A 25,201-nucleotide genomic window follows, 5' to 3' on the forward strand; every position below is an offset into this window, starting at 1 on the left:
TTATTATCACAATTTTCCAGATGAGTAAATTGAAACACAGAGACGTTCAGTAACTTGCCCAAGGTCACATGGGTAAGTGGCGTAACCTCAGTTTCTTTACCTGCAAAGCAGCCTTAATAATGGGAATTACCTCACAGAATTGTGGCGTATGCCAATGCCTGTCACATAATACTTGCTTTCATTACAATTACTTGGCCCCACTAAGACTCCTTCCGCCCCACTATCCACTTTCGCGGCTGGGTACTAATAGCTAACATCTGGTGGATGCTTCTGTGTACCACCTTAGTGAATAATGGCTCAGAAAATCCTCGCAACATTTATCATCATCACCACTCCCATTTTGGCCGCCACCAGCCCTCGTACAGTTTCATCTGCGCAGCGGACCCAGCCGCCAGCCCGCCCGCGCTACGTCATCACGGCACGGCGCGCCGCGCGGGAAGTTGCGTGAGGAGAGAAGACGCCCCTTCCTACTCCCTCGCTTGCTTGCGTGCTCTCGAGTCATTGTGCTGCACAGCTGGCGCGGGCCTGTGGGGCTCCTAAGGTAACGGGACAGGGACGGAGGGAGAACGGACATCGCAGACGGGACGACAGTGGCGGTGGTTGGGGGAGGGGCGAGCTGGAAGCAGAGCGCCGCGTCGAACGGCCAGCGCGCGCTTCACGCAGGCGCAGCACGGCCAACGTCGCGCGCTAAAGTGCATGCTTCCGCTTTGTGAATTTGTGGGAGGTGTGGCCTGAAGTGTGGGCGTGCCCTGGAGGAACGCCCCTAACGCAAGCGGAATTGGGGCGGGCAATAGAGAGATCCGGCCCAATGGGAAAGAGAGTCTCGGGCAACCGCAGCTCCACAAGTCGCCGGGTGGTTGTCGGTGTGAGCAGAAGGCGGGGTTTGAGAAAAAGGCTGTGTTCCGTGAGTGGCACTGAAGGGATTGGTCGGTACCGGCGACAGGGGCGGGAAGGGGGAGGGGGCTGGCAGGAGGCAGCTCAAAATTGGCTGAAGGGACTTGGTGATGCATTAGGGGTAGGGTTTGGGCAGGGGGTGGGGTCTAGTGGGAGGAAAAAGGGCCGTTCCCGGAGGAGAGGAGCTCTGTGAAACGCTAGGGGGCGGGATCTGGCCAAGTGGAAGGTGCGGTCCGGCCCGATAAGGGGTGGAGCTAAGTGGATCGTTAAGGGTGGAGTCGGAGCCGGAGCTGGGTTTGGCTGAGGGAAAGGGTGGGTGATAATCCCTGGAGATTGGATGGAAGGGGCGGGGTCTTGGCGAGGTTTAGAGGTATGAGACTGGGAATGGGACTTAGTAGAGGGGAAGGGGCAGTGACCGGCTGGAAAGAGTAGGTGTTAGAACGGACTGATCCTGGGGTTAATTGCTCAGTGAAAGAGCAAGATTTTGGAAGGGAAAAGAATAGCGCTAAAGGGGTGGAACCTAGTGAAATGGGCGGGACCAGGTGGAATGAACACCCCGTTGGAAGGAGAGGACCTTGACAGGTGGAGTTTAGAAGGCTGTGAGGGAATAGGGTTGTAGATGGGATGGAGACTAGTGTGGGGGCGGGGCTGGGGAAGAACGTGGGATGTGGGGTCCTCGGGGCACTCCAGCCCCTTCACGGTCACCCCCACCTCACTCCTCAGAACCGTCTCAGGGTAAAGTCTCCTCAACCATGACCTCCACCGGTCAGGATTCCTCCACAGCCAGGCAGCGAAGAAACAGGCATAACCCACGCTCACCCCCCCACAACTCCGGCACCACCTCGGTGAGGCCCCAGACCTGCCCTGATAAGGTGGGGTTGGGGGAGCAGCGGGCCGTGCACCGGACTCTGATCCTTCTCTGTTTGGCAGAAGCGAGGTGTCAAGAAGGGTGCTGGAGCCCGCACCAGCCCCAGTCTAGCTGATGTGAAAAAGAAAGGCAGAATGAAGAAGCTCAGCCAAGCAGCCGAACAAGACCTAATCATCGGGTTACAAGGGCTGGTGAGAGTGGCCTGGCCACAATTTAATCTCCTAAGACAATCAAACCCTGAGCTTCTCCATCCTGGACAGTATGGGTTGCTCCCTCCAACACAGGCCCCAAATGGATTGATGTCTTCCATTTTTTTTCCTGCAGGATCCGAACCTTGAGGCCAAAACACTGTCTGGCACGGGCTTGGTGTTTGATGAGCAGCTAAATGAATTCCACTGCCTCTGGGATGACAGGTAAGGCTGGCTCCTCCAGGCTGTCCCCAGACCACACTTAGAGCCCATTAGCAAGAATGAACCTTGTCTTACCCTAACTCAGAGACTAGAAGCAAATGATTTAGGGGAGATGGGACTCAGGCTTGAAAAGGTTCTTTTCATTTAGCCAAAAAACATTTATTGAGGGCCTGCTGTGTGCCAGGAGTTGGTGATAAAAACATGTTGGACAAGACAAACAGGGCTTCTCAAGGAGCTGGTAGGTGAGTTGTAGCAGATCATTAAACAGCGAACAGCAGTGTGAGGTGTCCCATGAAGGAGGACTTAAGACCAGGGGATTCAAGAGTGTTGATAGAGGAGGCTAGACTAGTATCCATGGTTCCCAAAAGGCTTCCCTGATAAAGGGTCTTTGTGCTGAAATGGAAGAAATATGCCTCCCATTCTCTTACATATGTTGTAAGCTCATGTATGTTGTAAGCTATCAGCAAATTTTCTTGGTTTTGTGTTCAGTGTATTCAGTATCCAACCTCTCCTCATCGCCTCCACTCCATCACCACTCACTAGACTTGTAGCAGCCTTCTAAGTCCCCTGTTTCCACCCTCCTGCCTTCTGTTCTCTACACAGCAGCCTAAAAATATTTGTACAAGATGATGATCTGTTAAAATTCTTTAAGGGCAGACCATACCCTCAAGGCAAAGTCCAAATTCTTCATCCTGGCCTCTAAGGTTCCACGTGATCTGGCTCCACCTTTGTGACCACATCAGCGAATCCTACCCCCATTTGCTACACTTCATGTACACTTGTCCCCTTGCTGTTTTTCCAGCATGCCAGGCACTCTCTCATCTCCCGTCTTTACCCTGGCCAGTCCCTTTTCCAGAGATTTATTTGCACTTTCTCCTCTCCCAGTTAACTCAGGGAGACTCTCAGAGAGGGCCTTGCCTGGCCACTCCCCCCCAACACACACACACACACACACACACACACACACACACACACACACACACACCATCCCCCACCCCCCCACCCCACCCCCGGAGAAATTCCTAGCCCATGTCGTCGTTCATTTATTATGCTTACATATTTGCCAATTTATCTCCCCTATCCCAAAAGAAGACTCATGATGACAAAACACTTCATTATTGAATATGTATCTACCATCTCCTGAGGAACTAGGGACACAGCAGCAAAACAAACAAAACCCCTTCATGGAATTGAATTTTAAAGGGAAAAGACAGACAGTAAACACACAAACAAAAAGTAAATGATCTAGTGTGTTAGAGAAGTGTTGTGGAGAAACACTGAAGCAGGAGGAACAGCAGAAAATGAAATGGGGGGGACTCTCATTTTACTTTTAATTTCTTAAAAATAAAGTCAATAAATTTTTATTAAAGGATTTTCACATATTACGATTCTTTGCACTGCCAATCAACTTAGTTCTTCCAAAGTTTGAGTCGTAATCTTTAAGGTCACCCTTTTAAAACAAAGTTTTGCTCAATCCAGTTTGTCATTGTCGGTCAGGGACTCGAGTTTTAAATAGGATGGTTAGGGAAGGCCTCACTGTTTGAGCAGGGATCTGAAGGAAGTAAGGGAGCAAGCCATGGAGACATTTAGAAGAGTGTTCTAGGCAAGGAGAAAAGCCAGCTGAAAGGGACTTGGTTTGATTGAGGAACAGGGAGGAGACCAGTGCAGGAGAAGCAGTGAGTAAGGGGCAAATGGTAGGAGATGGGGTCAGAGAGGTGATGGGGCAAGTCATCGAGGGCCTTCTGGGGCATAGGGAGGACTATGGCTGTTACTCCAAATGAGATGGGATCCACAAGGTTTTAAGTAGAGGAGGGATATAATCTGATTTGGAATTTAACCTCTGTCCAGCTGCTGTGCAGAGAAAGGACTCTGAACCAAGTGAGGGCAGAAGCAAGGAGGCCAGTGAGGAGCTGAGTACAATGGCCTAGGCAAGTGGTTTCTGGTAGCAGCAGCAGAGGTGACAAGGAGAGGGGCAGGCTCTGGGTATATTGTGAGAACAGAGCCAGCAGGCTCCAGATATGACTCCAAAGTTTCTGGTGTGAGCAGCTGTGGGGGTTGGATGGGGAAGATGGGCAGAAGCAGATGTGCTCGCCAGTACCATACATATCTGTGTATGTGTGACCATATCTGCCTAGCTTCCCAGAAGGCCCTGAGCGGCTCCATGCCATCAGAGAGCAGCTGATTCAGGAGGGCCTCTTGGACCGTTGCATATCCTTTCAGGTGAGTCCTCTGGCCAACACCCTAGGGGGAAGGCAGGAGCCTGGAAGCAGCCAGTGCCTTAGCCCTTTATTCCTCATGTCTCCCCAGGCCCGGTTCGCCGAAAAGGAAGAGCTGATGTTTGTACATAGGTGAAGACTTGGGAGCCTTGTAGGGATTGGGAGGAGGCTGCCCTGGGCCAACCAGGGCAGGCTGGATGCTTTGGGCAGGAATGTTATGGGCTCTGTGGCCTTGGGCAGGTCACTGAGCCTCTCTGAATCTTAGTGTCATTGCCTGTAACATGGGGGCTAGTAAATATTAAGTTCCTTAGAAGGGTTCAATATGTGTCAGATACTTCATATAGTACCTGACATATCACCAGCCCATAATGAGTTACTGTTGTTATAATCTGGTGTGTATTCAGATGGTGGATGTATGTACAGATGATCAGGGGGTTCCCCCACAGAGCTGCAGGAATCCAGAGTAGGAGGCCTGGTATGGTGTGGCTCAAGGAAAGCTAGCTTGACAGAGGGGATATCTGAGCTGGAGTCAGTTGAAAAGGAGGGCCAGAGGGAAGGGAGGTTCAGGGAGCTAAAACAGTCTGGCCAAAGGCCTCAAGGTAGGATTTGGTATGGCTAGAACTGAGGGCAAGGGATATTACTGGAAATGGGGTAGGCTAGGGAAGAAGCAAGGAATGTGTCCTTTATCAGCTCTTCCCCCAGATTGACAGTTGAGGTGGCCTGACTTGATCAGGACTCAGCTGAGGAGGGGACATGGCACTCAGGCCAAGGAGGGAGGAGGCAGGCCTTTGTGTCTCATCCACCATTTGTGTCCCCAGTCTAGAATACATTGATCTCATGGAGACAACCCAGTACATGAATGAGGAGGAGCTCCACATCCTAGCGGACACCTACGACTCAGTTTATCTGCATCCGGTATGGAAGAGAATTGTGAGGGCAGAGGGTGGTGGCAATCATGGGCTCCCCCATCCCATTGCTCACCCCACCTTGGGGAGAAGCACTTGAGTAGACAAAGCTGCTCTCTGCCTCAATCCCTATGGCTCCCCACTGTCTCTCCAGAACTCATACACCTGTGCCTGCCTGGCCTCAGGCTCTGTCCTTCGGCTGGTGGATGCAGTCCTAGGGGCCGAGATCCGAAATGGCATGGCCATTATCAGGTAGGACCTGCCAGCATTTGACTTTCTAAGTTTAAAAGAATTTCTTCCCTCAAATGTAAAATATATTGGTATGAGTAGTATATTCACATGGTTCAAGAGTCGAAAGGTAGAAAAGGGGGCACAAGAAAAAGTCTCCTTCCCACCTCCATCCCCCAGACACCTGCTGCCTTTCCTGGAGGTAGTCGTCATAACTATTGACTCAGGTGTCCTCCCAGAAACAGATATGGTACTTATTCATGGAATAAGTACCATATCTCATTGACCCTAAGATGTATATGTTTTCATATTTCTACCACCTTGAAATCCAGATTTTACAAGCAGTGGTATCTCAGAATTCAGTTGGCAGTATTTCTGCTTTGTTGTTGGCCTGTGAAATCACCATACATCTTATCACTGTTGGCATCCCAGAACTGACGAAATGCAGAAGATACAGCCTTTCTCTTCATACTCTTTTTTAGCCACAAATGGTGGTAGTACTCAACATGCTGCCTTCTGTACCATGCATTTTTCACTTATACATCTTGGAAAGCTTTTTTCTAACAGTGTATAGCTTAGACCTTCATAGAATGCCATTGCACAAATGCACGTAAGTTAGCCAACCCCCCTACCAATAGGCATTTTGGTTCTCCCTAATCGTTTGCTGTTTCCAAAAAATACCACTGCAAATATTGTCCATTTATAAACATGTTATTTTAGCCTTTTTGTAATATGGGCTGTGGGCTACAACCCCAGGAATGGAATGACTGGGTTGTGAGGGTGTATCCATTGATGACTTTAATGCACATTATCAAATTTCCTTTGGAGAGAGAGCAGTGGACTGGAGGTGAGGGTCTGAGGGTCCCAATTACTCGGTTCCTGGCATATTTGCAGGCATCAGCACTGGGGCGGGGGGCTAGTGGTCCACAATTAACCAGCAGGGGGAGTCCGTCTCTGCAGAGAAGGACCCCCCCCAATCTATGGCATTCCCTGTCCTGCCCAGGCCTCCTGGACACCTTGCTCAACACAGTCTAATGGATGGATATTGCATGTTCAACCACGTGGCCATAGCTGCCCGCTATGCTCAACAGAAGCATGACATTCAGAGGTCTGCAGCAAGCAGCAGGACAAGTGTGATGGGGATGACATGGGGTGGGGTATCCTGGTCTGGGCACTTCCCCCAGATGCAGTTTGATCTTCTTACACAGTGCCCCCCTCTCTTCTGCTCGCAGGGTACTCATTGTGGATTGGGATATACACCATGGTAAAGGGACACAGTTTACCTTTGACAAGGACCCCAGGTATGCCCCAAGTGCCAGCCTAGATGCTGGACTCTGAGCTACCCCTCACCCTTACAGGCCCAGCCAGAAGGGGCCCAAGGGTGGGGAAAGGGAAGGCTTTCATATTCATTGGGCCTGCCTTGCACCAGGCTCTGTGCTGTTCTCTGCATATCTACGCTCTCTTAATTTCACTCTGAGGTAGGTACTATTGGGTTTCCCATTTTACAGATGAGGGAACTGAGGCTTACAGGTTACAAGGTCACATAGAGAGGTGGTGAAAGAGATGAGATTTGAGCTCACAAATACTTGGAGATCTTGTTCACCAATTTTCCCTTTGGCTGGAGTGAACCTCAAATTTCTACTTTATTTTTTCTAATTATGACTATTGTAAAGTATTTGTTTGAAAAAATAAAGTAATACAGAAATGTCTAAAGCAGTAAGTTTCCTGGAATTTCCCATTACCTCCAAAATGACTATTGAAAGTTTAGGTTATATCCTTAAACAGAATTTTTCCTCTAGATGTATGAATATTCATTATTATCATCACCATTATTAGCATACTGCCTAATGGGACAGTCCTCTACATGTTCTTCAGCAGCTTGCTTTTTGTATTTAACAGCATGTCATAGACACCGCTCCATGTTAGTGCCTCTAAAAAGCACCTGGTCTTGGTAAGGGGCTATACAGTGTTCCATTGTATGGCTGTATCTCTGGTCATTTATGGTGCTTCCCAGTTTTTGCTATTACAGACAGTTCTATAGTGAGTAGTCTGATAAATATACCCACTTCTCTGAGTATATCTGTAGGATGAATTTCCAATAGTAGATTGCTGGGTCAGAGGGTTGGCATACTTTAAAGTCTGGGATCACTACCAGACTTCCCTTCAGAAAGGTGGTACCAGTTTCCCCTACCTGCAGAAAGTGATTAAGTCCTTGTCAGTAGGGGGCACTACTAAGTAGTTGTTTTATGCAGCCGTCTGTCAAACTGACTGCATAGAATCCACTTTTTCCCCATAGATCCTGAGCTCCTGTGGCCTATAATCTAATGTAGGTTAGCTGTTCTCTAGACATTGCTTTATTATGTTCCACCATTCAGTGTTACTGGCAAGTGTCTGATGTCAGTCTGATTTTTATTATTTTCCAAGTAATCTCTTTTCTACTGTGAAGGTTTTAGATTCTTTTCTTCATCCTTGGTATTCCAAACTTTCACCTCACCCCTCTCATTCTGTTTAGCAGTAGGTAACTTACATCCGAAGACTCATGCCTTTCTTAAATCCTTGGAAGTTTTCTTCTCTTAGATCTTTGATTTTTTTCTACTCTATACTGCCTGGGGTTTTTTTTTTTGTATTCTCTTGTGTTTTCTCTTTTTCCTTTTGCTCGTTGTCCTAGGAGATTTCTTCAGCTTTACCGTCAGGCCCTTCTGTTGAGTTATGTATGTATACATTCTTTTATTCTCTGAAAGCACTTTCTTCCTCCCTGTTTCTATGTCCTCATTCCTGGTATTCTTATAGAATGCTATTTAGAAGCTCACTCAGTTTTCCTCAAATGTCTAGTGATCTTTATTTGATAACTAGACACTAAGAACAAAGCACTGTTGAAGGTGGCTCTCCGAGGGCTTCTCTGCTGTGGTGTGTATAGGTCTGTTTCCTGAAAGGCATTTCCTGGGATGGGGCAGAAAATGTCCATTGATAGGTCTCAACTTTAGGGAATGTGTGGGCAAGGAGCCATGAATTAGATGGGATCCTGCCAAATGCCAGAAAAAAGGGGGTCTGTTCTAGTGGTGGCATCTCTTTTTTTACCCTCAGCCTTGCCAAAGGTTTGTCAATTTTAATTCTCAAATCTAGCTTTTGGCTTTGGGGGCCTCTCTAATGTTTTATTGTTTATTTTTTTATACCTAATAATTTTTTCTGTTTCTATCTTTATTAATTTCTTTCTCCCGTATTCTTTACTTTGTTCATTTCTGGCTTCTTGAACTGAATGCTTCAACATTTATCAACTCGTTGGCCAATCTTATTTCATGTATACCTGCCCTTACTCCCACCCTCCTGTAGTATCTTGAAGTTAATCCCAGATATATCATCTCCTCTGTAAATATTCTAGAATATACCAATTAAACATAGGACTTTTTTTTAAAAAAAAAGCTTAACTATAATATCATCTCTAAACAAGTTAACAAAAATTCCTTAATATCATTAATCATTCTTTTTGTTTTCATAAATGCATTGGATGCTATAGCTGTGTTCTTTTGTGGCTATATTATTGACCATATGCATGGATATGAAGAATGGTGAATATATTCAATGCATTTTTCCTCATGAATAAGGAAATACCAATGAAACAACATTTATCCATGTCCTTCAGTCTCCCAGCTTCCCATTTTCCAGTCTCTTAACTCCATCAGCAGGGTCCTTGGGTGGAGACAAATTGGTCAGTCCTTAAAATACTATTAATGAAGACAAGGAAAACAGGTAAACTAAAGCTAACTAGTTAAAAGAAACAAATAGGTCAAACAAAATTGGTCATTCAGGGAATTAGCTATTCCAAATTGATTTTGTGTGCATTGACTTGGGTCTGTGTTTGATTTCTCCAGAAGGGACACTTCAGGTCATCCTTCTGGGAGAAGGCCCCCTGAGGCCACTGGAACCTCAAAGACTACCTTCCAGAGATTTGTTTACATCTCTAATAGTCTTTTCTTCCATTTTTTGTCTTTCTGGGATGATACTTGTTTAGAATTACTTTACTATCTTTTGACTGGGGTCGAAGGAAAGCAAGGAGGTAACCTGTGTTATCAGTTTATCATTCTTTCATTGGCAGTCAGTCAGATTTATTGTAGAATCTCCTTCTGTTTGATTTATAAACTTAGGTTCCTTGAGTGTTAGTTCTTGTATTAACTGCAGTGGTTCTCTTGTGGGCTTGGCTTTCTTCAGTTACTTTCTTTATTCCTGTCTTTCCCTGGTGATAATCTTTATGTTCTACTGTGTATTTATCTTCCTCTAATGGTTAACTGACTAAAAAAAATTATAGAACCTATATTTATCTCTCAGAGTCAAAAGAAAGCAATCATTCTCCACCTACTCAAGACCAGAGCTGTCTCATGGGTTTCATTCCCCAATTTCAGGATATTTTTCTTCAATGTCAAGAATCTTTTTATACCAATTGCATTAAATTTCCAACTACATTATCAATTTATTAAAATGTGACAGAGTTTGTCTAGATTCATTGATTACCACTATTTCTTTCATTTCTGTAAATGTTGCCTTAAATCATTTCTGGAACAAGGTGGAAAGTGGATGAACAGATGGATGGATAAGAGATTATTCAGTTTGACTGCCCCAGTCAGAACTAAGTGCTCCCCAGGCCCCTGCTGGCTTTCCAATCAGAACTGTGTGTTTCTATTATCTATTCTGTGTGCCAATCCCCCTCACTGCTCTGAGTGCTCAGTTTCTCATCTATAAAATAGAAGAAGTAGTAGAGGTGGCCTTTAAGGTAATGGGGAAAAGGACTGGCCCCTTGATGGCCTCATGGAGGCCCAGTTGACACCCCTGCTTCAGCTCCACATACAGAACCAAGTCTCACCCTCCGTTTCACCCCTATCCCCTGAGTCAACCCACTTCCTTCAGGGGGAAACACTAAGCTCCCAGCCTGGCCTGATGCTCTTTTCACCTTAGCTGACTACTGCCAACTGAAAGCCATGTGCCCCCTGTGGGCCTTCAGTTTCACAGGGTTTGTTCTGCTGCCACCATGGTCACAGGAAGGTCGTGGGCAGGCATGATCTAGAGTACCCCAAGGGGTCAGGAGTCCTTGGGGGCTGGGATAGATGCTGTAGTCTCAGGGTCTCAGAGCTAGAACTGCATGGGTACTGTGGGGGAGGGAGAGCAATGTTTGCCAAGGGAAGGCTTCCAGTAGGAGATCAAATGAATGAGTGAGTGAGAAAATGGACAAACAAGTAGAAGAATTAATGAATGGGAGGATGAGTAAGTTGGAACTGAATGAACTGAGTGGAAAAATGTTGAATGTATGAATTAAGAATTAATGAGATGAATGTATGACTTAAGAATTAATGAGAATTAGTGGTTGAATAAACTAGTAGCTGTGGGTAGGGTTATCTGGAGGATTGACTCTCCTCAACCCACCCACCCCCACTTCATTTTTTCTCTGCTTCCAGCGTCCTCTATTTTTCCATCCACCGCTATGAGGAGGGTCGGTTCTGGCCCCATCTTAGGGCCTCTAACTGGTCCACCACAGGTTTTGGCCAGGGCCAGGGATATACTGTCAATGTGCCTTGGAGTCAGGTCAGTGTCTGCCCATTCTGCTCTCAAAGTGAGGCCAGGCCCACCTGTGCCCTTCAGCTGGCCCGGGGCAGAGGACAGAATGTCCCCATCATGCCTCTCTGTCTGCAGGTGGGGATGCGAGATGCTGACTACATTGCTGCTTTCCTGCACATCCTGCTGCCGATCGCCCTTGAGGTCCTGGGGGTCTGGGGTGTGTTGGGGCAGGGGCAATGTTAAGGGATGGGCCATAAGGGGAAGTGGCCTCATTGTAGTCCTTTCCCCTCTCAGTTCCAGCCCCAGCTGGTCCTGGTGGCTGCTGGATTTGATGCCCTCCCAGGGGACCCCAAGGTAAGGCGGGCTCCCTGGGATGACAGGTGGGCAGAAGGGGGCTATACAGAGCCAGGTTGACCCTCCACATCCCCTCAGGGTGAGATGGCTGCCACTCCAGCAGGGTTTGCTCATCTAACCCACCTGCTCATGGGTCTTGCAGGAGGCAAGCTGATCCTCTCTCTGGAGGTGAGTTAATCTGTCTCTCAGCCTATGGATCCTGGATGACAAGAGCAAAGCTTTTAAGGCCTGCAGGAGTTCCTATTCCAGCATTTCCATTTAGTATCTGGACAAGCTCACCTAACTGACCAAACTTGTGCCTCAGCTTTCCTTATGTAAAACAGGCATAATGAGTTCATCTGAAGACAGAATATGAAGTAGTGTTCAAGGGTCCAGAAAGAAGCAGGCTCTACGGAGCTCAAAGTCATCCTACCAGCAGGCATGGGGCCTGTTCAGTGGATGTTGGCTGGCTCCTCTGGCTTCAAGGATGATAGTATTTCAAGGGCAGAAGCTAGAAATTTTCCAGTGATACCAAGAGGATGAGAAGGCCAGACGACGTTGTGGTTAAAAGCATAGCATTTGAAGACACCCATGTCTGGGTTTGCTGTTGAGTAGGAGTGACCACGGGCAATTTGCATAAGCTCTCTTCATAAGCAAGCCTACTCATATTTATTAATGCTTATCTGATGTTAGTTTATTTATTTATTGTTCTTCTCTCCCCTGCAATTTTAAGTTCCACAAGGATGGGGACATGGGGTGTTTTATACACTGCTGTATCCCCCAGAGCCCAGAACAATTTAACCTGAAAACATTTATGTTGAATGAATAAATGAATGTATGAATAGGTCTACTTTTGGGTTAAATGGGCCTACTTTAAAGTGTCTAGTAAAGTGACTGTCATATATTAATGTACAATAAATGGTGGCCTAACCTCAAAAAAAAAAACAGGCATAATGATAGTAGTAATCACCTCGTAGCAGCATTTGATGAACAAAATGAAGTCACCCTTCAAATTCTTTGTTGCTTGGCATGTAGTCACCACCAACTCGGTATTATTATTATTATTACTATTCTTCCCTGCTAATGTCTGGTTTTTTCCTGACACCCATCATACTCCTCCCAGGGTGGCTACAACCTCCGCTCCCTGGCTGAGGGTGTCAGCGCCTCACTCCACACCCTTCTGGGAGACCCTTGTCCCATGCTGGAGTCCCCTGGCGCTCCCTGCCCAAGGTGAGCCCCAGTGGAGGTGGAGGGAAAGCAGGACCCTTGCTGGCCACCCAGGGGCCATTTGGTTACATTTCCCCTCCCCTCCCCCCCAGTGCCCAGGCATCATTCTGTTGCACTCTGGAAGCCCTGGAGCCCTTCTGGGAGGTCCTTGTAAGATCAGGTAGGAGACAGGGAATGGGCCTGGTTGGGGGTCAGGCATGGAATGAGTTGGGGAGACTCTTCCAGAACTCACTCTGCCTTTCCTGGGCTGCCTTGGTGGGGGAGGGTCAGGCTCAGTCTCACTGGGCCCTGGTTTCAGGCTTCCCACCCCTTTTTACATTTGGGTAAACTGAGTTACAGAGCATTACGGGGATCCAGAGTGGGGGAATAGGATGAATGTCGCCTCCTCTTGCAGCCGAAGCCCTGGAGGAGGATAATATGGAGGGGGACAACATGGAGGAAGAGGAGGAGGAGGAGGAGGGACCATGGCAGCCCCCTGAGCTCCCAGTCCTGACATGGCCAATGCTGCAGGCTCGCACAGGGCTGGTCTATGACCAACAGATGATGAGTCACTACAACTTATGGGAAAGGTATGCAGCCGGAGGACTAGGCTAAGTGGGCATGGAGGTCCCACCCCGTCCTCAGGCACTAAGCCCTGCCTCTGGTCCCCCACATGTAGCCACCACCCGGAGATGCCTCAGCGGGTCTCACGCATCATGCGACGCTTGGAGGAGCTGGGCCTTGCTGGGCGCTGCCTCACCCTTCGTCCACGTCCTGCTACTGATGCTGAGCTGCTCACCTGCCACAGGTCAGACCCCCATACCTGGAGAGGGGGACTTAAGTGAAGACATGCCATGGGGTGGGGGAGGCTGGAGCCTGGGCTCGCCTTCCCCTGCCTCGGAACCCTGGAGGGGCCATGGCGGGAGCAGACCACCTGACTGTCCCCTGGGTGCTCCCCTCTGGGCTCCAGTTCTGAGTATGTGGGTCGCCTACGGGCCACAGAGAAGATGAAAACCAGGGAGCTGCATCGTGAAAGCACCAACTTTGACTCCATCTACATCTGCCCCAGCACTTTCGCCTGCGCACAGCTGGCCACAGGCGCTGTGTGCCGCCTGGTGGAGGCTGTGCTGGCAGGAGAGGTATGTCCTCTTAGGGGTGGGGGTAGGGTATCAGCTCCAGAGAGGTGGTGGGGGGATGGGGAGAGGCAGCTCTGAGAGAGTGGGGCGGGGCCTGAGGAAAGGGAGCAAGGGGAGGAGGAGGGGCCCTTGCTCACCGGAGGCTTTGCTCCCAGGGAGGTGCAGCCAGGGGGATGGGGGCTGCAGGGCTAGGAGCCCCTAGCAGCTGATGGAGTGGTGGAGGGGACAGGAGAGAGAAAAGAAAGGGTAGGACAAGCTGTGAGGGTGGGTGGTCTAATCTTTGCTCCCTGTTCCTCCCCCAGATTTTGAATGGTGCTGCAGTGGTGCGCCCCCCTGGACACCATGCTGAGCGGGATGCCGCTTGTGGTTTCTGCTTTTTCAACTCTGTGGCTGTGGCTGCTCGCTGTGCCCAGGCCATCAGTGGGCGAGCTCTACGGTGAGAGTTCCCTGGGGCCCCCAGCCCGTGCTTACTCAGCAGTTTTTGGGTGGTGCGGGCCCAGGATTTAAGCCAGAATTACCCAAGCGTCCAATTGCCCGACACTTCCCAGGAGAAGATGAAGGATCTAGCCTGTCAGTGCTTACTCAGGACCCCCAGATTGTGGCCCCCAGGTGGTTTTTTTAAACAGGATCCAGCTTCCCTCACCGCAGCAGCCCCTAAACTCTATCCTGACAGAACTCTACCCAGTCCCCAGCACATCCCCACACAGGGCCTGGGGTCTGGCTGTGAGTGCTTGCTCAGGCCCACAGTAAACCCCTCAGGATCCAGGCTCTGGCTTTTATCCTTACTCTGATAAAACCCACAAACCTGCCACCCACCACTTCTCCAGGGACCCAGGGTCCTGCCGCCTGCAATAAATGCCCCTGCAGACAGACCCATGGTCTAGCCCCTTGCTTCTCCCAGGGAACAAGTGCCCAGGTAACTGAGGAGCTATCCCCTCCCAGGATCCTAATCGTGGACTGGGACGTCCACCATGGTAATGGAACTCAACACATATTTGAGGAGGATCCCAGGTGAGGGGCTGAGGCGGGGGGTGGGTGTGGTGAGGGAGGGGGTGGGGCATGCCTCGGGGTTCCAGGGGCCCACTAACGAGCCACGGCCCCCTTCCCACCCCATCCCTGGCAGTGTGCTATACATTTCCCTGCACCGCTATGATCACGGCACCTTCTTTCCCATGGGGGATGAGGGTGCCTGCAGCCAAATGGGCAGGGCTGCAGGCACAGGCTTCACTGTCAACGTGGCCTGGAATGGGCCCCACATGGGTGACACCGACTACTTGTCTGCCTGGCATCGTCTGGTGCTTCCCATTGCCTATGAGGTATGGTTCAGGAGGTATGTGACACTGTTTGTGGGTGGCAGCGGGTGTGCATATGACTGACTCCTAGGTGACTGGTCCTATGAGACATCCTATGGGTGGCTATAGTGGCAGCTGTGGGGGGATGTGACAGTGATGGCCTTTGCATAGGGGTCTGACTATATACAGTGGCTCTTTGTGACTGCCTTCTCTATGTAACTGAGGGACTTCTGGGTATGAGGGGTGGTCTATGTGTGCCTGGTTGTACATGTGTCCTGTGCACACACTATCACTAGTGCCTGTATGTGATGGTGGCCCTGTGTGACTGCCATCTCTGGAGCTGAGCATGCAAGGCAGGGAAGGGTTTGAGTATATGTGTGAGAGTGCACAGGTAGGTATTTTTCACTGCCATTTCTCTGTGTGATAGGTGTGATATTGAGTATTACTGCACATCGCTTTTTCTGTGACAGCCAGTGTGTGACTTTCTACATGCTGGAGGCTGTGTGTGACAGTCATCTGTCCATCTGCCATGGCTGTTGATGTACCTCTCTCTGACTGTGGGTAGCCTGTATATATTTGTGTGACTGCATGAGTGGCTGTAGGTGACCACCTCCTCTGGCAGATTGTATGTGTATGGCTGACTCTGAGGGTGGGTGAATGTGAGCATCATGTCTGTGAACTGTGTGTGGCCTGTTGTGATGTGTGTGTGTATAATGGCATGTGTATGACTGTATCTGTGCAGCAGTGGCTGTAATTGCTGGCCCCTCAATGAGAAACTGTGTGTGTGACTAGTGTAGGTCCAGTCTGTATGGACCTGTCTGTGTGTGGATATGTGTGGCTATATGTAACCATCTTCTGTGTGTGGCACTTGCATTGTCATCTTCTGTGTTGGAAGTATATGTGTGCCTCTCTTTGATACCACGTGTATAAAACCTTGTGTTGTGCACATGTGTCCCATGTTATCTTGTCTTGACATCTGAGTCTCCGTCTCATGTCTCTGTCTCTTGTATCTGTCTCATGACTCTCCCTCAGTGTCCCATCTGTACATTTCTAAAAATATCTCTATGTCTCTATGTTTCATGTGTAAGTCTGGTGTGTCCATGTCTCTTTTAATCTATCTCAATGTCTTGGTGTCTCTTATGTCTCCATGTCCTCCCCTTCCTATTTCAGGGCTCTGGTCTTAAGTCTCCCCGTCTCCAAGTCCCATGTTGCCCATCTCTCTAACCTGCATTTGCACATCTTCGTTTGTCCTTGTCTCTGTATCTCTGGGTCTTTCTCACCTACTGCCTACCAAGGCCCCCACCCTCATGCCCACGCATCTCTTGTCTTCTCACCCTGCTTCAGTTTAATCCAGAACTGGTGCTGGTCTCAGCTGGCTTTGATGCTGCACAAGGGGACCCACTCGGGGGCTGTAATGTGTCACCTGAGGGCTATGCCCACCTCACCCACCTGTTGATGGGCCTTGCCAGTGGCCGCATTATCCTTATCCTAGAGGTAACATTCTCAGACCCTCTTCCCATGCCAGCTGGCTGGTGACACTCAGAGTGATTTGCTAAAGTCTTTGAGTGTCCCCACCTGGGATTGTTGGCACATAGTAGGCATTAATAGTAACATCAGCGTTAAAGATTTAATTTACTTGGGTGTTCACTATGTGTAAAACACTCTTCTCCGTACTTGTATATATTATTAATTCATTTACTTGACGAAGCAGCCTTCTGAGGTAGAGTCTGCTGACCTCATCATTTTCCTCTCTCAAGATCAGGGACACTGAGGCACAGAGAGGCATAGTGACTAACCTGAGGTCACACATTTAATAGTGGCAGAGCCAAGGCTTGAACCCAGGCACCTGGCTGCAAAGTCTGTGGTTTTTACCACTACCTGAACTGCCTCTAACAAGTTCCTGAGACAAAAGTAAATTTGCTGACCTTTTGTAAATTACTCAGTGCCCTTGCCCCCGGTGCCTCAGTTTCCTCATCTGTAAGATGGAACTGGCTAATCCTGGAAGAGTACCTGGTGTAAGGACCTGGGAAGCCCTGTATAACTGCTGTAACATTATGATGCATTGTTCATATACACTGACCCTTTCAGCAAACTTACATGCTGTTACTTTTCCTACTTTACAGATGAGGACAATAAGTCACAGAGTGATTACAGTGGCTGGTAAAAATTCCCCAGGGCTGCTTGTGGCAATGCAGGGTAGGATGGTGGTTAAGAGCATGAATGCTTTCATCAGGTAACCCAGCTTCCAACCCCAGCACTGCCTCTAACCAGCTGTTATGACCTCAGACAAGTCATCTAACCACTCTGAGCCTCAGTTTCTTTACCTGTAAAAAGAACAGAGACTAGGGTTCCTATAGACATGAGAAAAGGGAGTGCTAGTACCAGGTCAGGCCAGGGGCTTCTGTGTGGGTGCAGCCAGGGGGTCCCATACTGTAAAGACATGTTCCTCTACAGGTTGAGCACATATGCTTATGAGGATTAAGGGAGTTAATATGCATAAGTGCTTAGAATCAGGCCTGGCACACAGCAGGTGCTCACCCAGTGTCACCTGTTACTAATGTTACTATCGTTATTGTGTTTCTTATCTTGCCAAAATTAACCCAATTCCCTGAGGACTACCCCCATCATACCTTTTCCTCCCCTTTTCCTTAACAAAGGGTGGCTATAACCTGACATCCATCTCGGAGTCCATGGCTGCCTGCGTCCGCTCCCTCCTTGGGGACCCACCACCCCTGCTGACTCTGCCACGGCCCCCACTTTTGGGGGCCATGGCTTCAATTACCAAGACCATTCAAGTTCATCGCAGATACTGGCGCAGCTTGCGGGTCACAAGTGAGTGGGTATGGGGAATTGGGAGCAATGAGGGGCTTAAGGAAGGGTGGAGATCAGAAGCAGGAGAGGGGATAGCACCTACACTCAAATATCTCCCTTCCATGGTTTCAGAGGCCAAAGACAGGGAGAGACCATACAGTTCTAAGTCAGTCACCAAGAAGGCACCCCAAACAGCGAATTCTGGGTCAGCCAAGGGGATGACCCCACCAGAAGAAAATATTCTGGATGTAGGCACAGGGAAGGCCACCTCAGCGTCATGTGTGGAAGAGTCCACTCCAGGCCAGACAAAGTCAGAGACCACTGTGTTGGAGCATACTCAGAACCAGCCCTTGGAGACAGCCACAGGGGAAGCTACATTGGACCAGACCGCCTCAGAGGCAGCCATGGGAGTTGCTGTACTGGACCAGACCACCTCAGAGGCAGCTACAGGGGGAGCCTCACTGGACCAAGCCACCTCAGAGGAGGCTGTGGTTGGAGCCAAGCTAATCCAAATCCCTCCAGCTTCATACACTGACAACCAGACTCCCCCATCCTCACCTGTGCAAGGAGCCACACCCCAAATCTCTCTCGATAAGCTGATTGGGAATCTCAGGACCTTGGAAGTAGACAATGAGCCTCAGGTAAGGCCCACTGCACCCAGGTAGGGGGACGAAGGGGCAAGAATTGGGCCTCTCACATATATTCTGGTCCAGGAAGCACCAGAAGAAGATAGGCTACTAGGAGAGGCAGTTGGAGGTCAGGACATGGATGAGTCAGTGCTGATGCAGAGCTCTGGGGACCATGTTGATGCTGACCAGGTGAGCTCAGGGAGAAGCTGGGACGACTGGTGCCTCCAAGTAGGAGCATGTGATATAGAAACATATAATGGAGAGATGTAGTTCCTAGCTTACTCAGTTTTACCCACCCTAGGCCATGTTTTATGCTGTGACTCCACTTCCCTGGTGTCCCGATTTGGTGGCAGTATGCCCCATACCTGAAGCTGGCCTGGATGTGACCCAACCTTGTCAAGACTGTGGAGTACTCCAGGAGAACTGGGTGTGTCTGTCTTGCTATCAGGTATGCAGCAGAGAAAGGGGAAGGGTTGGAGGTTGGCTCAGGAGCAAACCACAGGTGGGTGCTGATCCCTACCCAACACTCACTCCCCAACCTCAGGTCTATTGTGGTCGTTACATCAATGCCCACATGGTGCGGCACCACAAAGGCTCAGGACACCCACTGGTCCTCAGCTATGCTGACCTGTCTGCCTGGTGTTACAACTGTCAGGCTTATATACACCACCAGGTGGGTCCTGGGCAGATCCTCTTCTACATGAACACCCCCCTACACACAGACACATACCTTCTGTGATTGGGTCTGGGGAGAAGGGAGACCCTTCTGCATGTGGGGTAGTCCAGGAGACAGGGTGGTTGAGGGCTGCAGTGGGTGAGGTAAGGGGTCCTCTCTTACCTGCCCTCTCTTGCCTCCTCCTCAGACTCTCCTAGATGCAAAGAACATCGCCCACCAGAACAAGTTTGGGCAGCTCATGCCCCAGTCACACTAAATCCAAGAACATGCTCCTCTTCTCCACCTTCTGAGGTCCAAGATAGACCAGCCTTAGTTCTTTCCAACGTGTACCTTGGATGAGGGGAAGCCTCACTCCTGCCCATTCTGGAGACCCTTTACAACTTCCCAAGGGTGCCAATTTAAGTGTAAATACTTGGAAGAGGACTGTGATGACCAGTTGTAGATCTCTCCCTGCCCACTGCCTACTCAAGAGACTCCATCTACTCTGCCCCAGAAGGAAAGGGGGGTAGCTTATGGCTCCAAGATGGGGCTGATACCATGAAGATGATAACTTTGGAGGGAGGGAGATTAACTGGCTGGTATTGCAGAGTTGCATATGCAATAAAGTACAAACTGTTAACAAAACCTGGAGAAAGCCTTTTAATCTTGAGTAAGTGGAGAACCCCACAGTCTGGCCAGCAGGGCTGATAAGTAATGAAGGAATGAGGGTATGGTTCTTTATCAGGTCAACTCCCTGCCCATCCAGTGTCCAAAAAAATTAACTGGAACTAGAGCAAGTGGTTTGACTGGCTCCACTGTAGATTAAATGGTGCAATCTGTGAGGAAATGAGTGCCTGCCTTAGAAATTGGAGCCTCACAGCCAATCCCAGCTATACCTGGGGCTGAGAAGGCAAGATAACTATCAGGAAAGTACCTCACCAGGACTGTCTCCCCATCTGTCTTTTGGTCTTGACTTGTGAGGGGGCAGGGAGTCAAGCTTTAACATACTTAGATTTGGTAGTCAGTCAAAGGTAGCTTCCTGGGGGAAGGAGTACCTACCATTGACCAGGGGTGAGCAACTGGAGGATAATTTGGGGGGTTTATTTCTCCCACATAATGAGAATTGCTTTGGCAACTCAAAGGTGTCCAGGCTGAGGTTTCCTGGACTTATGTTCATGGCCACTTTATAACCCCAAGGTGACCTACCAGAACCCCAGCCAGTCAAGAAGAAGGGGAAGGGACCTGCAGCCTATTTCATCATCAGCCTTTTAAGGAGCATGCTGGATGGCCCACTCAACAACCCCTGCTTACATCTCATTAGTCAGAAGTGTGTCACATGACTGTCATAGCTGCAAAAGAGTCTGGGAAATGTTTTAGCTTGACAAATCCATCTACCTCAAATCAGATTCTTTCTACCCTGACAGAATAACCCCTCTCTTGCAACCTTTTCTCTTCAGGAACAGACCCAACCATCTCCCAAGCTACCAAAAAGCCTGCTTGCAGCACAGGCTCCATGGCTTCAAGGAGACCCTCACAAAACATTTCACAAAGTCCTGCCACTCAGGTCAAAGATCTGACACCCTCCATCGCTCACTACAATCATGAAACCACATCCCAGATGAGGGCAAGATAAGGCAGAGGTGCAGCAAGACACAGGTGGCATACAAGGAGGTCTGGGCGCTCGCAAAGTACCCCAAGAAGACCTCTTTCGCGCACACTTGCTGGCACGGCCCTGACCCCGCGCTCACCTGGGGGCAGGGGGCGGGGGAGGAGGGGGCCTGAGGGAGGGCTGCCGCGCATGCGTGCTCCCTCTCCCCGCCCCGCCCCCGGCTCCCACCCCGTCGCTGGGGCTGGGTGGGAGCATCGCCTACCCTGTCAGTCCTGTCAGAACTGCGGCAGGTTCGGGTCCGAGTGCAACCACCTATCCCAGGACGGAGGTGAGCCGGGCCCGCCGGGCCCCCAGCCCCAGCCCCAACCCCAACCTGGGAGGTCTTCCCCCTTGGGGTTGTACGGATGCGACCGAGGCAGGGTGTGAGGGGGCCCTTCCCCTGCCGCCACACCTTCTCAGGAGCCAGCAACCACCCTCTAGCCCATCGCCCAGTGGGCTTTGTCGGGACGGACCTGGGTGAGGGTGTCCGTGCGGGGCGGGAAGCGGGGCTGCAGGAACAAGACTCGGAATTGGGGTGCTCCCTTCCCTGCCCGGCCCCCCAGAAAGGAGAACTGTGCAAGATTGCCCAGCCTGAACACAGGGTCACCCCTCCACACCCCAAGCTTTACACCTCACCTGGGTAGTCAAAGGAAGTGTTAACTGGTGAGATTGAGCTAGCCCTGAAGCGGGGACTTAAGTTCACATTTGGGCTGGTTCCCCTACCCCCCATTCCCCCTGCCCCTCCTGTTACCCCACTAGGTGGTCCAGGCGGCTCAAAGAGGGAGGGATCACAGGGTCTCAAGGACCCTATGATGAGGCTTCAGTAGCGCTTGCTGCAGCAAGCGGTTGTATATTACTTGAAAAGGTTGCGGCTTGTCTTCTGTTGTTCTCTGGTGGGTTGTGTGGCCTTGGGTCAGTCACCGCCACCTCACTTCTCTGAGCTTCGCTGGCCCTCGTGGGTAAAGTCGCCATAATGATGATAGCACACGCCTCACCAGGGTATCAGAAAGATTGAGTATGGGCATGAAGGGCGGGTCACCTGGCACACGTCAGACTCTCGGTAGATAATACCTACTGCTCTTAGGATCATTAGCATGGTTACGGGGACCTTCGCCAAGAGGGAGAGCTTTTCTCACATGCCCCCTACCTCAGGTGATGGCACCCTCAGATTTCTAGCCGCCCAGGCCCAAAATTCAGGAGTCATTCTGGCCCCCCTCCCCTGCCGTTTACTCTCAACAAATCCTGTCAGTTTCACCTTCAGAATATACCAGAAACCAACCTCTCTTCACATCCACCGCCATCACTGGCCTGGATGCTGCAGCAGCTTCCTCACTGCTTCCGCTCTAGCCCCCTCCCCTCAGTCTGGCCTCATAGCTACATCTTATCCCTCTTTCCACCCACCAAACGTTTGGGCACCCCCAGAGCTCTGTCCTGCGCTTGCCTTCCCCTATCATGACCCGCTTCTTTCTGGGTGAGCACACCCAATAACTATTTTCAGGGATCTTTCTGGGGTGAGGACCTCCCCCCATCTGGATCCCTATCTGGGACCTTCCCCCACTCCCTGAGCCTGATCCCCAGATCCCAACCGCAACAGAACCCCCCATGGATACCTCGAGCACACCATCTGCCCCAAACTGCCACCCCTCCCTGGTTTCCAGAGAGGCCTGTGGTAGCAGCTATTATGATGCATATCATGAGGCCACACACTAAACCAAAGACCAGGATGTGTATTGAATGAGTTAATGCTAATTTGCTATTAAAAGCTAACACTAATTGAGCACCTGCTGTGTGCCCATCCTCTTCTAACTGCATGGTAATGAACGTGCTTATCTTCTTTATTGTCTTTTTCTCACTTCCAGAATCTAATCCTCCTAAGGGCAGGGACTTTATTCTATTTTGCTCTCTGCGGTCCCCCCACCCCCACACCTCCCACCTCCCATCCCCTCGCCCATCACAATGCCTGGCACGCAGGAGGATTCTTGAATTAACGAGTGAAAATTAAATTATAATTTAAGTGCCTAACATTAACCTAGCACCTTCTGCATGCTTATCACCTATTGCTGAAATACATTTAACTGATTATCTTTGTTGTTGTCTGTCTTCCTGACTAGAATAATGCTCATGAGGCCTAGGGTTTGTTATCTGTCCCCCTGTACGTCCTTACCACACAGTAGGTTCTCAGTAGCTGTTACGTTGAATAAGTAATAAAGACCGAATTCTAATGATAATGGCTAGCAGACCTCAGAATTTTCTTATTTATTTGTTTCATTGTCTCCACCTTTTAGAACTTAAACTCCGTGGGGGCAGGAATGTTGCTCAGCACACAACGTGTAACAGGCACCGTGCTGAGATGGGGTTCCACAGCAACACAATCCGAAATCAAAACCAACAAAATCCCTGCTCTCCCTCTGGAATGAGAAGGGGCTGCTTATAGGCAGGGGGTTTGTTTTGGGGGCAATGAAAATGTTCTAAAATTAGATTGTGGTGGTGGCTGCCCAACTGCGTGAATATACTAAAAAACATTGAATTATACATTTTAACAGGGTGAACTTCACAGCATGTAAATTATAACTCAGTAAAGTTGTTTTAGAAAATCCCTGCCTTCACAGAGTTTATGTCATAGAAGGGAAAAAAAAGACAGAGAATAAACATATAATGTATATAGCCTATTAGGTGATTAGCACACACTAGGCACTCAATAAATGTTGATTCAATGACACCCAACTGTCTGTCCCCTTGAATCCAAAGTCTCACCTAACTTATACCCACCCCACCCCCATTCTTTCTTCTCTTCCCACTTACAGGGCCTGCTGTCCACATCTCTTCCCTAAGCTGCCCACTGGGGGAATGGCGCTGCCAAGAAAACCTAGCACGTTCGATCTGGGCCTGGGCACGTGGAGCCCTAGCTCCCAGAAGGACAGCCACAAGGCTCGGGCACCCTCCAGTAGCATTGGCAAGCAGCTGCCCGAGTACAAGGCAGTGGTGGTGGGTGCAAGTGGTGTAGGCAAGAGCGCACTGACCATTCAGCTGAACCACCAGTGCTTCGTGGAAGACCATGACCCCACGATCCAAGATTCTTACTGGAAGGAGGTGGCCCTGGGCCATGGGGGCTGCATTCTGAATGTGCTAGACACCGCAGGGCAGGCCACTCATAGGGCCCTGCGTGACCAGTGCTTGGCTGTTGGGGATGGTGTGCTGGGTGTCTTTGCCCTGGATGACCCGTCATCTCTCACCCAGCTGCAGCAGATGCGGGCCACGTGGGGCCCTTACCACACCCAGCCTCTCGTCCTTGTGGGCAACAAGTGTGACCTTGTGACCAGCAGTGGAGATGCTCACGCTGCTGCTATAGCCCTCGCAAAGAGCTGGGGGGCCCCCTTCGTGGAGACCTCGGCCAAGACACGACAAGGTGTAGAGGAGGCCTTCACCCTGCTTATCCATGAAATTCAAAGGGTCCGGGAGGCCATGGCAAAGGAGGCCATGGCAGGGCCAGGAGGGAATAAGGCCCGGCACCAGAAGACCATGTGCCACTGTGGCTGCTGCATAGCCTGAAGAGTGTTGGTCAAGAAAAGTAGACCCTCTTCCAGGCCAGGGTGATGGTTCCTAGGCACAAGACCCCCAGAGCAACTAGCTGAATGGGACACTGTTGGTGTACTAGGAATAGGTGGACCCTCCCTCTCTTGGGGAGGTTTTCATTCGGTGATAGGATTTTGGTAATGTGGGCCATAGTGTTGATTATATTAGGGCAACCTGGGAGATTTTGTACAGAGGTAAATAAACGGTGTTCTCATGTTTCAAAGCTGTCTCCCTGCTGCGTGTTATGTGGGTGGGAGTGAGACTGGGGAGAATGTTAGTTGAAATGTGAGAATTCTCTCATGAAGAAATGTGGAGGAGTCCACTGTGAGCCAGGCCCTGCTTTGGGTGCAAAGGTTGTAAAGGCAAGCAAGACACTTAAAAATCCCAGCCCTTGTAGATATGACATAAGGATCTGTATTAAAGGCAGGCGGAGGAATAGAATGACAGGGAGGTCAAGGAAAGCCTTACTAAAGTAGGGTGACATTTGAGTAAAAACTTGCAGATAACTAGGGGCAGGGGGAGTAGCTGGTGCAATGGCCATGAGCTACCACACCACCTCAGGCATCTTCAGAGCAGCAGTAAGAGCGTAGATAGGGCAGCCTCTATACGATGTAAGGATTGAAACATTACAAGTTAAGCTAACAAGCATAAAGTCCAGCCGACGGGCAGCCACAGCCTCGGTGTCAGCGCTTCCCGCGAGGATGTAATTTCTCTGGGAGAATTTCCTAATGACTCCTCTGAGTTCCCTGCCAGGATGTGACCTGTTCGAAGAGCTGACCCCTACCTAGCCTGCGGCTTGCTCCCTTTCTCCTCCGGATGGTAGCCCCTTCAACATCAGGTGGCGCTCGTGTGC

The 25,201-nt window shown here is 49.9% G+C and overlaps 2 protein-coding genes across 10 annotated transcripts; both read left to right on the forward strand.

Annotated features, from left to right (window-relative positions):
- Window positions 1-287: 287 nt before the first annotated feature.
- On the forward strand, window positions 288-19,772 carry HDAC6 (histone deacetylase 6). Of its 9 annotated transcripts, none has more exons than XM_036917188.2 (29): window positions 289-541; window positions 1,618-1,739; window positions 1,828-1,953; window positions 2,087-2,175; window positions 4,308-4,392; window positions 4,480-4,520; window positions 5,207-5,303; window positions 5,448-5,545; window positions 6,525-6,629; window positions 6,754-6,822; window positions 10,966-11,092; window positions 11,201-11,266; window positions 11,360-11,419; window positions 11,498-11,587; window positions 12,522-12,628; window positions 12,718-12,785; window positions 13,020-13,194; window positions 13,284-13,412; window positions 13,575-13,743; window positions 14,043-14,176; window positions 14,683-14,751; window positions 14,864-15,056; window positions 16,377-16,526; window positions 17,690-17,864; window positions 17,976-18,484; window positions 18,557-18,661; window positions 18,774-18,920; window positions 19,017-19,145; window positions 19,336-19,772. In XM_036917188.2, the coding sequence occupies exons 2-29, from the start codon at window positions 1,647-1,649 to the stop codon at window positions 19,402-19,404; spliced, it is 3,474 nt and encodes a 1,157-aa protein (XP_036773083.2). In that variant the 5' UTR covers window positions 289-541; window positions 1,618-1,646; the 3' UTR covers window positions 19,405-19,772. The 9 variants fall into 9 exon arrangements, with proteins under 9 accessions (XP_036773085.2, XP_036773083.2, XP_036773079.2 ...); XM_036917184.2 differs by having other exon boundaries at window positions 290-541; window positions 1,825-1,953; XM_036917185.2 differs by lacking the exon at window positions 289-541 and adding an exon at window positions 827-904 and having other exon boundaries at window positions 1,825-1,953.
- A 1,126-nt stretch (window positions 19,773-20,898) lies between these two features.
- ERAS (ES cell expressed Ras) lies at window positions 20,899-24,554 on the forward strand. Its single transcript, XM_036917191.2, has 2 exons — window positions 20,899-21,064; window positions 23,580-24,554. The coding sequence occupies exon 2, from the start codon at window positions 23,623-23,625 to the stop codon at window positions 24,322-24,324; it is 702 nt and encodes a 233-aa protein (XP_036773086.1). The 5' UTR covers window positions 20,899-21,064; window positions 23,580-23,622; the 3' UTR covers window positions 24,325-24,554.
- The last annotated feature ends 647 nt before the right edge of the window (window positions 24,555-25,201 follow it).

This window comes from Manis pentadactyla, chromosome X (genome assembly GCF_030020395.1).
Source record: "Manis pentadactyla isolate mManPen7 chromosome X, mManPen7.hap1, whole genome shotgun sequence".
NCBI lineage: Eukaryota > Metazoa > Chordata > Mammalia > Pholidota > Manidae > Manis > Manis pentadactyla.